General features: G+C 42.1%; 1 protein-coding gene across 2 annotated transcripts in view; it reads left to right on the top strand.

The window, feature by feature from the left end:
* The first annotated feature begins 900 nt into the window (after positions 1-900).
* The window catches only part of LOC117232995 (protein apterous-like), a 54,437-nt gene continuing 43,360 nt past the window's right edge, over positions 901-11,977 (top strand). The window contains exon 1 of one of the 2 annotated variants that reach the window (XM_033492825.1): positions 901-1,928. In XM_033492825.1, coding sequence (XP_033348716.1) covers positions 1,881-1,928 — 48 coding nt within the window. In that variant the 5' untranslated portion in view covers positions 901-1,880. The remainder of the gene's footprint in view (positions 1,929-11,977) is intronic. The other variant, XM_033492824.1, reaches the window with a different exon arrangement.

The following is an 11,977-nucleotide window of genomic DNA, read 5'->3' as shown; positions in this document are numbered from 1 at the left end:
TGTGGCGACGCATTCGTGATGAAAAAATTGTAGTTAAACGACAATCGCGGTTAAAGGCGTCGCGTGAGGAGAGGCAACGTGTAAATTGGTTGTTCATGCAAATGCCAGATGGTTGAGCGGATCGTTGGGAGAACAATTACGACATCTTTTTTCGTCTCGAAATATACTCAAAACGAGGGTAATGGCCCAGTGTGGACAGCCAACTTTCAATTTTGACATGAAAACGAGGTGTCTAGGGTTTTCAGGCGTTTAAAGTACTTCTAACGCTTTGATCTTGGCCACTTCCGCTCGGATAATGGACTCCTTGACAGCAGAAACTTACTTTTTACATCTTACTTTGATTCAATACAGCAGCGGAATAAGTTATTAGAAACCAGTAAATTAGCGAAATATTTACACGAAGTTATCATTCTTCACGATCCAACATTATTATCTCTTTCACGGGAACAATCATTCGATCGACAACGAACGTTCACCATTTCCATTCCTACATCCCCGATACATTCATTTCCGCGGTGACATAACAAAACGGCAAAGAACTCAGCCGTCCGAGGCACCAATTTAAAGCGTCTATTCTACGAAACCACATATACGTAGAAGGCTACGCCACTGTGTACCGCAGCGGAGCCGCTGTTCTCTCGTGCAGACGGTTCTCTGGAGCAGGAGCGCGGCGTGGAGCAAAGTAGTCGTGGTGCTCGAGACAAGGTCTGACCAGACAGAATTGCAGAACAGACAAGGAAAGACAGTATCGGGTTTCGTGTAGGGGTGTGGCCTGTCGTTCCACTGTCGACCTGGGAGGGGGTGCCAGTGGGCGGTTCTTCGTGGAACCGTGTCCGCCCCACCTTGTGACGCGGTGGTTTTCACGGTTCCACCGCGATGCGGCGCTGCCTCTGGCTGGAACCAGTTGCAGCTGTGCCGGTTCCCTCACTCCGCATCGCGGCTTCGGCTCGGTAGACGGGTCTGTATTTACCGTGGCGCAGCGTGCTCGCGCGAATCTCGTTTTCTGGCGTCGTTCCTCTCGACGTGTCGTCGCCGTGGCCGTGGTCGTGGTCGTTGGATCTCGTCGTTCCTTTGTACCACACGGGGCACATGCGCCATGAAACGTGTCTGACGCGTGTCCGGTCGTCCACTCGAAGGAGCACGAACTGAGATCGATCACCAAACTGTCGATGCTCCAAGGACACCAGGACGGTGGTAGTATTCGAGTGCAGGTGCGCGGACTAGCCGGGTGTTATTTCGTCGCGCGTTTCTCCGACTACCCTAGTGCTTGTGAACCATTTGGTTCGATATGGAACCAGGAATTCCGCGACAAGGTTCTAGGACTGCGTCCCGTCGCCCCAACTCGTCGCGTCGATAAACGACTGTCCGTTGCGTCCATAGTGATTGTGTATCAGTGAGGGGTGTACTTTCTTCTCTGGGGTAACGTGACTGTCTGCTCGGTGTTTCCGTACTGTTACACCGTGTCTTCGCTTTTAATAGAGCAGAATTAGCTGCTGGATTCTCGGAGTGATTCTTTTTCAGCGAAATGTGCCCGCGAGGGCGCGCGTTACCCACTCACCAGACAACGATTATCAGTTCTCTCCTGGACTTTTCTTTCATATTCGATATATACAAATATTGATACAAGTCCGGGGAAAGGAGCAGCGCGGAGGTGCCAGTGACGTTTTTGAGTGCGGAAAAAATTGCCGAACCAAGGAAAGTAGAGGGTGAAGCGAGCTTGACGGTGGCGGAGAAAGAAGAAGAGGAGGCAAAAGAAGGGAACCTGCGCAGCGGACGCCATCTCCGCGTTATCGGCAAGCGGATCCCCCGGGACTCCCCCCCAAGCAGCTTCGGCGTCGCGCACCCTCGGCGGGAACTACCCCGCGACAGCAGCCACCCTGATGGGAGTGTATGAGGAGCGCGCCCCTCCTACCACCGGCATGCACTGGGTGAGTGTCATCCCTCTATTCCCTCGGTTCTTTGCTTATTGGCCGTGTACGCACCACGAAACCGTCGAGAGGGGCTCCCGGTCCTTTGTCACGCAGGCCTCGATGATCTGTGGATGATGATCCTTACCTCGACCCTTTGATCTCCACCGAGTTTGCAACTCTTGCAACTTGACACTTGCACCTGGAGCAGAGCTTTTTTTAAAATGTTACAAGAGGGGAGAGGGTCGCAATTTGGTTCTGTGGTTACTTTCGAGCGACCTACATTCTCAAATTATTACATTTTCGGGAGTTGTAACAGACATTTTTCCATAATTCTTATTAGGTTTATCAGGTTTCTGTTAAGTAGGTTTCTTTCGACTGGCTGAAATTCTGGAATTACAGTCGTATTTTCTGCGAGTTGGAATGGGTGCTTTTAAATAGTCGTATTCCACAAACTTGAAAATTCTAGATTTCTGTCAACGTGCCTCGGTACGACGATCTTTTTCTTCAAAATATCATAGTCTACTTCCTAAGTATCTGTCAACTCCAGTATGACAGATTTTTTACGAAAAACACATTAATCCACGTCCTAGGATCGCTCGAAACGTCCAATCTCCAAGATTCTAAATTCTCGGGCTCGACAAACTAATTAAAACCTCTCGTTGCGAGGGATAAGGGAGCCGCTCGATGGCGGCTGTCGGTGTCCGGTTGTAGCTGTTAATGGAAACAAATCCTAGCTGGATAATTCGATCCAACGATTTTATTGCCGGCGATTCCGTAATTGGAATATTGCTGGGCGAACGAGTCGCCGACGAGCCCCGACGCTTATCGGCGACGCAACGGTTGATATATTCGCCGGCCGTGGCGCGGAACGGGTTTCAGGGATTCGCGACGACGTTGTAGATCGCCGCCGACAGAAAAAACCCCGTCTCGACGACAGACCTGCGTGCGTACATGAACCACGGGTTTGACGGATCGCCACGAAGCTTGTGAATTTTTCGGGTGTCACCGGTGTAATGGATCGCGACACGCGAACCCGAGTCGCGCCCCCGATTTGTTAATTGATTCCCCTGGCTGAAAGGGGTTGGAGATTTCGATCGGTTAAAAGGTATACATTTTTCTTTCTCCTTGTCATTGTTCGAGAAGGGTTGATATTGCGTGAACTCTTTAGACAGAGATTTTTCTTTGGTTCATTGTTGAAAGCGATTACTATTTTTAGTAGATCGAAGCGAAATGTTAAACACTGATCTCGTTTCTTTATACTTTTTATACGATATTATTTAATCCTGTTGTGTTCTTTGGATTATTCTCGTTTTATTAATTTTTCTTATTTTCCGTGGATTTTCATTGAATTTTTTCATAAAAGGAGATTCTTACATTCGTTTACGTTCATTTCGTCTCGTTTGACATAGTTATTCCTTGGTTGGCCATGCTTTTCGAGAAAATCCTGTACGTATACTGGTGTTTTAGCAACGCAAGTTAATTTTCGAAAGAGAAATCGAAATTCCTCTGCTTCGTGATATTTACTACGAACATTTCGCGAAACCGTTTTGGTCATAAAGGAAATCATGTCGGATTAAACGGCGGAACGTGGATGCTCGTGATTTTTAGCGGCGACGTTCGTTTTCCATTGCACGATGGTTCGAACGGTGTCGAGCAATGTACGATCAGCGAAACCGGCGTTCATCTTCAAGGAATGTTAATTCCGTTTTAAACGACTGTTGAATGGCTGTGCCGTTAACGGGTACACCTTGTAAACAAACGTAATTGATTGTTCGGTGTCACCACGATGGCCGCTAATTGAACCGATGCATTAACTCGTGGCTACGCCGACGAAACGAGCTGGATGTAAAACGCATGCCATCGCTTACCAATCCTTCTCTTTTCCCTTTATTTTCGCTGATTCCACCGAAATTGAGTGTTAATCGATATAAACCGTTTCAAACGAGAGTTCGATCGACTTTCATTATTTTCTTTCTCTTTCGTTCGATTAACTTGTGTTCGCGGAAACTTTTCTCAGAATTAATTTCTGATCTTTTTAAGTTACTTTGTTGTATCGTTTCAATGTATATACATATTTGGAAATATTTTAGTAATACAAGTAAGAAAGTAATACATATCGTAGAAATTGAATATAAATTATTTTTAGTGTAGATCGATAATGTATAGTCGAGGAAAAAGATTGACTTCCATTTTTTATCAAATTATATTAACGCTGTATTATACGTTATATTAAGATTTATTTGCTTTTTTGTTTGTCTCGTGATAAACATTATGTTAATTATATATACCTTATGTTAATTTTATATTCTTACTTTGTTCAGACTCCGTATAAATACTCGGAAATTCTTATTACATCAAAATGCGAATTTTTTTAATTATACGTATCGTTCCTCCTTTTCACGCCCCTATATCTACTTACAAAAAGCTACTATAAAAATCCACCAAAAATTCCATGAGAATTTTCTCAAACAAAACTATCTCTCCATTGTTCACGGAATTATTCACGACGAAGTATATTTCATTATCTTCCTGATCATTCCTGTAAACCATATTTCATGGCGCCGTGTGCTGTTTTTTTTTTTTTTAAAGAACATACAAATTTTCAAATCATGAGATGCGTCATTCACAATTATTCTGTAATTTTTATTCATTTAATTTGACGGCTATTCTTCGAAATTTTTACAACGAAAACCATTGAAAGGAACACGACGTAAATAATTTGTTTACCAAAGAATCAGCGGTTGATTAAAGCGTATCGTATAAGAGGCGCCGTGCGTTAAATGTCCCAGTCTCCTTATAGCGACGCGATTATTTTATCGCACGAAACGCAAAACGGGGCGCGGGAATGGCGCGCCGTTTTCGTGCCGGCGACGAGTAGCCAGCGCAATTGAATCACACAAGAGTCAAACTGATCGTCTTAACCGAGGTTAATCGTTTAGCTTTTGCTGAGTTGACGCGTTTATCGTACATCGATTACATATTTTTGCGTATTTATGAAAAATTTAATCGTATATTCCATTACCTGTCAAAATAAAACATTGTTACGGAAAACAGAGTCGATCAGTTTGGCTTTCAACCGGCTTAATTTTCTCTGTTTCTTCGTTGCGCAACCCGAGATTTTCCTACGCTCCTTTGTGACCGCGTGCACGATCGAATAATTCATCTCGCGACAGGGGCCGCGACTGCGGCGAAAATAAATAACAATTTCCGCGACAACTGCGTGAATTACGAGTTCGGGTATGCGACGGATTTTTCAGACGTTTCGTATGCTTGACGGGAGTTATTCGTCGGGTTGAGCAGACATTCTTGCCACTGGAACAATGTTGACTTCGTGGTTAGAGGTTGTTTTAAGACAGAGTTGCATTATAACGTGATTGAATGATAGTTGAGCCGAAACTTGCAAGTTACAGAACCGTTTTCTTTCATACCACGATTAATGTTACGCTCTTTGGTAATCTTTGACACAAATTTTCCTACTATTAAAATATTTCTTAAATTCAAGGAGAACACGAAAGAATCGTTAATATGTCAAAGTTTCTTTTGAAACATTTAAAAGTCCTTGTATGTTGTTGAAATGTAGGTGGTGATATAAGAATCTAAAATCTGAAGCAATGTTAAGATAATTAAGATCGGAGGAATTAAAGGGGGAGCTTAATACTTTCGAATATTTCGAAGATTGCAGATTTTAAGAGTGAAATTTACATCTTCTTCCCTATCGAACTCAGTTTCTCGATGTTACCCTTCCACCTATATATTTCCTCCTACTGGCGTAATTCGACAGGAATCTTCTTCCAAAAGCTCAGAAGATATTGACGTTAATTTATTCTACGTCTGCTCTGAAATTTTCTGAAAGTAACCTGCGCTTAAACTGTTCCACATTCTCTTTCTCGGCTTCGATGCCTTTCGAACCCACTCAGACCTTCTTAAATTATTCCAAACCTTCGTTCAAATCATCGAGACAACTATGTACGTATATAATCATTAAACTATTGTTCGAAGAATGATGTTCAAAGCAAAATAATCATTATGATATGCACATTGTGATATGACATAAATAGTCATTACGATAATATGATTAGTATTGTTATCAAAATATGAATATACATAAACATCCGTGGCGTACAAGTGGTGATTCAACAAACAAGCTTTCATCGATTCTGACCTGTAGTCGGTCGATTGAAATTCATTCGTTGAAACTGATATTGGTGGAACGCATCTAATCAGCGTCACACGGATTTGGCGTCGTTTAGTCTCTGGACGTTTTCGATTTTTTTCTATGCATGCAGCCGGACGCGTGCGTCAGCATGGAGCCGGCCGAAGAGAGTGTGATTATTGTAACTTCGATGAGATAAGCGCGACGTGGCACGAACGTGTCTGTCCGTGATAGTGGTCCGTTTGTGTCGAGCGTAATTTATTGGCCGGGCCTGTTGAGATATATCCGCCACGAAGCGGCGGCGGTCATCGCGGGACGAACGTTTAATAAATCCGCGCCGTGCTCCATCTTTTGTCATTTATTTAGGTACGGGCTGGAGGCGATATGCTCTTGCCTATCGTGGCTCGCGAAACTGTCCTCCAGAGTGACACGTTCGTCTCTTGGCAAAAATTTGTCAGTTCTTCCGCGTTTCTTTAACTTTTCGGCGAAATTTGAGGAAACGGAATTGCTCGTAATTCTGTTTCGTGATTGTGCTTTAAACACGAACACTTAATACTTTCCAAATATTTTGTTTAGAATTGATTATATAGAAAAACGTTATAAAGGAATATGAGTTTTTTAGTGAAATTTAGTGGAACGGAATTCCCCTTCTTCTTTTTGATTCTTATTCATACGTAAGAAATGTAACGAAATGAATTTCCTATCACACGTTAGAAGATAAAGATTTTTATTCGTCATGCGTTTGAATTTCGGTGAATCATCGAATAAGGGATCACCAAGTAAAAGAACGAATAAATAGACATTTATGAAGTAGAGCTTGGTTCTAGGTGGCTAATTTATTGCACAGGAACTTGTTAATATCCTAACAGCCTGTTCACTGGCGGTTCTCGGAATAAAAAACACGTTGGGTAGAATAGATCTTTTAATCGCGATTCCTAAATTAATTCGTTCCACTATGCTCTTTCCGTCGTAAGAACGCATGATTTATATTCGACGAACAGGAAATTCGTTTCCCACTGGCAGTTTTACAGCTTCTAGGAAAATTTCTCTTTGTTTTCACTTTTTGTCTATCGTCAAACGTTCCGATTTTCACTCTTGCTGACAACTCGGAAACATAGTTGTCTCATTGATTGTTCCATTTTCTTTAAATACTCGACGAGACCCTTTCAAAATTCCCGAATACATCAAAGTCACGAATAGTCGCAAGAAGATTGAATCTGTCCGTTTGTGTTTCTTCGAATGCATCATCTGTCGGTCGGACGTTTCGCAAAATTTTCAAACGGTCCTCGTTGCGGCACGTCGAAACGTTTACTCATGCTTTCAGCGGGCCGATCACGGTTTTGCACGTGATTAATAGCGGTCGAATCGGGCGTCGCGTCGTTGGCAGACGAAGACGCGATCTGAATTTTCCCGGAACGCGAAGTGGCCACAGAGGGAGGGAAAGCGGTATCTCGGGGTCGGGTCGCGATTCTTGGCCTGCTCGGCGTGCTGCCGTTCTGTGTCCCCGGTATCTCGTCTCGTTTTAGTATTTAAATAACTGTTTTCTCATCTCTTACTTCAAGTACTCTTACACCTCTTTGCTTTGTCAGGCAGTTGCGAGATTCATTTTCTTTCACATCCCTTTTTTTTTCTTAGAGTAATATACAAAGAAAAATTGTCTATGTGAATAAAGCTTCGTTTGGTTAATTGTAAATAACATTGAAAATATACAGAGATTATACGATTGACGAAGAATTTTAGTATACTTTTATTTATACAGTAGCGTTCTCTCTTTTATTTTGTCTCAGTGGAAACGATACAAAAAAAAAGCAATTTTCATCTGGTCAATTTTGCGTAGTAGCACCAATGAAATACAAAGATTAAGACTTTCTAAAAGATAGGAGTTAATTGTCTTTATTTTCTACCCATGCGTAAATGATGTGAAAAAAGAAACTTCTTTGATTGTTAGTAGTTATTAATCACGTTCATTTGGATTGACATCGAGCAAGGAAGAAATCTAGCGGAACTTTTGTTCTAAATACACACGTCGCAGGAAACATAAGATCATTGTAGACGTAACATTGAAACGAGCGATGAAATTATGCGAGCGTCGTTAAATCAAAATCTTCTCCGCAAACATCGTACCAGAAGAAGAAAACAAAACTGAACACGTAGTATGATAATACGATATTTCTACGCAGTAGAGATCACCGATTTCCTGGAACAATCGTCCAAATTCATAATTTCTCAATTATCGTTACGTATTCTTTGCCTCACTGCAAACGAGTCGCTTCCCTCGGATCTCGATAGTCCTGGCGATTGTGCAATGACGCACCGGATGTGACGCAAGGACGATAATATTCGTCTCCATATTTTTCCATTTTTTCAATCTCTTTTTTTATTTCCACAGAATATCGTAGTATCGTTCGATCAAGTAGATTTCTCGCTCTCGATCTTTTATCACTTTGATTCGGTTTTGATTCTTCGTCATTTTTGTCATTAAGGAATCGTTTAATCGCGTGGAAAGCGTCGATAGCGAGAATTGGTCGGGAAAATTCGAGGTCGACAATATGCGATTTCGTTCGGTGTCGTGATTCATAAAATTTGCAAAGCGCAGGTTTCGCAATCACACGCAAAAACGCGATACGTTTAATATTCATGGCGATCAAGTCGTGCTAGAAATTCGTGAAAATTCGAGCGGATTGATAGTCGAACTCGTTTCATAATATGTACAGATTAAAAATAATTAGAAATGATAATTTCTTCTTGTTGAATGAAAACAGTGTTTCTGTACGATAACGTGGGAGGTCGAAGATTGAAGTTGGGTCGGTAAAGTTTCTCGAGCGGAAGAATTTACATGACATTTTATCGAACTTGAAATTAGAATTTTTTATATTTACATATACATGACACGCGACGTAATTGAAAGAAGCGAAACAATAATTTCAACATCGAGTCGAGAACAACCATCTCGATTTCACAAAAAAATACGTATCTTATACCAAGCAAAAAACATTAGTTTTTTTGCGTCATTTTTAATATAATTAATCCTTACATTCGCAAGTAATCTGTCATCCATTACCAACAGTTTAATAATAAAATTAAAAATTCCACATGAAATTAAAAGTTAAAAGCAAAATAGGAATAAGAAAATAGAAAATAAACACTGAATAGTGGTAAAAGTACCATCGACGATTATGTACCATTTTCGATCATTCACCTTCAAAATCCTGCTCTCATCAAATCCTCGTAAAATACACCGATACTGTTTAAGACCAGTCTCTGATCCAAAGGGGTTGAATCTATATTTAGAGCTCGACTGGTGGCTTCTTCCTTCGAAAACACCTTCCTTCTTTATTCCTTTTTCTCGTTTTTTGTTTCTCTCGGTTGGCTGTCGTCGTAGCAGCCGAATAACCGAGGTGGCACAGTAGCACACGAACAGCCACGATCCAATATTTTTGTTCGGTCGCGAGTAGCTCGAGGTCCGGCCGGTTGGTAGCCGGTCGCCGCGGAGAAGTGCAGATAGCGAGCAGTTTATCGGTTCTCTGCGGTGTTAAGCGTCGCCCACGCGTTTTAAGAGAAACCACAAGCTGCAGCCCGTCCGCCGAGTGGACGAGGCTGTTTATTGTTATCACTATCATGGCTGGCCAAGGGAAGCTGATACGCGGCCAACACGGGACGCGCGTGTTTATAGAATCGACAGAGCGAGAGAGAAATGGGACAAAGAGAGATGCCAGATTCGGACTGCGAGCGAATTTCCTGGTTTGATTTTTTTGTGGTCTCGCTTTTAGTATCGACGATAGGACATGTTGAGAATTCTTGGCATTGGAGCTTGAGGATTTCGGAAATTTGCAAGTTGAAAAAATTGAGAGGATATGTTACAAGATTTATAGTTGCGATATTGGTGACAGTTTTCTGAAGATGTTGGTAATCAGTAATTTATTGCTTTTAATACTATTTCTAGTAATTAATAACTTATTATGGTTTTTAATGTAATGTAAATATGGATAATAGGAGATAAAAATTGTGGACCTTAAAAATTTGAATCGTGGGTTGGAAGTATATACATTCCAGATTCGTCATTGAGTATCTCTTTTAGCACATTCGTGGCTGATAAATTTGTAGAAATAAAACTATTGTCCTTTCTACAGAGTCTAAAATTGATACGTTAACTGTTCTATTTGATCATACCTTATGTATACGCTAATGTATTGATAAAAGTAAATTGGTCTATTTATAACACTTATAATATCTCAAAATCAACAAGATCAAGGATCATGCTCTTTCTTCTACACGTCTTTACTCAGTTTTTACTCAGGCCAAATGCATTGTCCATGTTCGTCGTTCAAATCGTTTTTCCGTTATCCGTCGTTAATCGTTATCCGTTGTTCCTAAGCTTTTCGTAATGACTCGCAAGAGTGATAAAGAAATGGTTAATTTCGCGTTTCTTTTTGTCCCGAAAAATGATTAAGCACCGGAGCCGTCATGGAGGCGACGCAGCGAGAGATCGTCCCCAATAAATTTTACCAGCTCTCCTATTCCTGCCGTATTCGGACCGTATGGTCCTTGGAACTTTTCCCGCGCGAAACCGACTCGTTTCTCATCCTCCTTATAGAACGACTGCAGACTCCATTCGATTTGAGATCCATTTTCCCATGGTTAAGTCTCCAGTCTCCAGTTAACTTCTCCGTCTGGAAACAGGCGGCTCGGCGTTTTCCAAACGAGGGGGAACGATCGTAGAAAAATTCTCGGCTCGAGTCGTGTCTGATTCATACTGATGACTTCTCGTAAATCATACGAGATCGTGTCGCGCTACAAAAAGAATCACGCTCCAATTACCCCATTCCTTGTTCGCGAACAGACGGAGGAAACAGCCTCTGGGAAGAAAGTGTTTGGGAAGAAAGATTTTATAGGTTCCACGAGAACGTGGTTGTTCAATAAAAATTTCCAACTCGACCTCGTATTTTCTATCTAATGGACCAGCGTATCTCTGTTTTGATAACTCGTTAACGTCTCGACGCAAGTTACCCCGACGCGAAACAGATGAATCATCGATTACTTATCAATTTGAAAGTCACGGCGCGAACTTAATACATCGTGTTATCTTGGTGTGCACGCGGTCCACGCGTCTGTTTGCCCTAGAAAAATTAATGAAACAGAAGGGAAAAGAAAAAAGATACGGAAAGAGGAAAAGTAAAGTAACAGACGAAAGAAAAAAATACAAAAGTAGATGTACATGGCGACCAATGTAATCGACAGTCGATATCTCGGCAGTAGTTCGGAGAGGCTGTCGCACAATCGAACGACCGTCGAGCGGCATTTCTGGCGGCATTCTACTGGCTTTTCGTGCCGGCATCCCGACGGATTCCGCGCTCGTTATTTACTTCACGTTTCGTGAAAATGAAAAAGGCGGAGTCTTGTGCAAGTTAGAGCTACGGTGAAAGTCTGTTTTACAGTCCGAGCACCCGGCCGCCTGTGGCAGGTCCACTCTCGAGATGGATAAGGATCTCGCGAAGCCGAGTGAAGATCGATCGACCGGTCGTGCCGTTTCGTGGGAAATTTATAGGATGCCCGTATCGATCTCTCGTCTGTTCGCGCGAGCTACTCGCCGGTTGTCGCGTTCGCTCTTACGAAATCGACCATCGGGCAAATTCTGGAAATGGAACTCGTTCAGCTTCTATAACCAACCGGAATGCATTTGGCGTCGTTGAAATTTTCCAATACGAAATTTTTCAGTGAAGCATCGCTGATTGATCTCACGGCGAAAGGAGGAAAATGAAGTTATTGATCTGATATTTAGGATAACCGTGAAATTTCATGAAAGCAGAGTTCTGCGATTGGAATTGAAAAATCTCTGGTACGTGGTTTATAGTGATAACCGATAATAATGGAATTCATTGGTTGATAGGAATTTTCCAATGAAATACGGATGATT

The sequence above is a fragment of the Bombus vosnesenskii genome, unplaced genomic scaffold (genome assembly GCF_011952255.1).
Source record: "Bombus vosnesenskii isolate JDL3184/JDL3185 unplaced genomic scaffold, Bvos_JDL3184-5_v1.1 scf7180000013294, whole genome shotgun sequence".
NCBI classification, from domain to species: domain Eukaryota; kingdom Metazoa; phylum Arthropoda; class Insecta; order Hymenoptera; family Apidae; genus Bombus; species Bombus vosnesenskii.
This window is presented reverse-complemented; position numbering and strand designations above follow the sequence as displayed.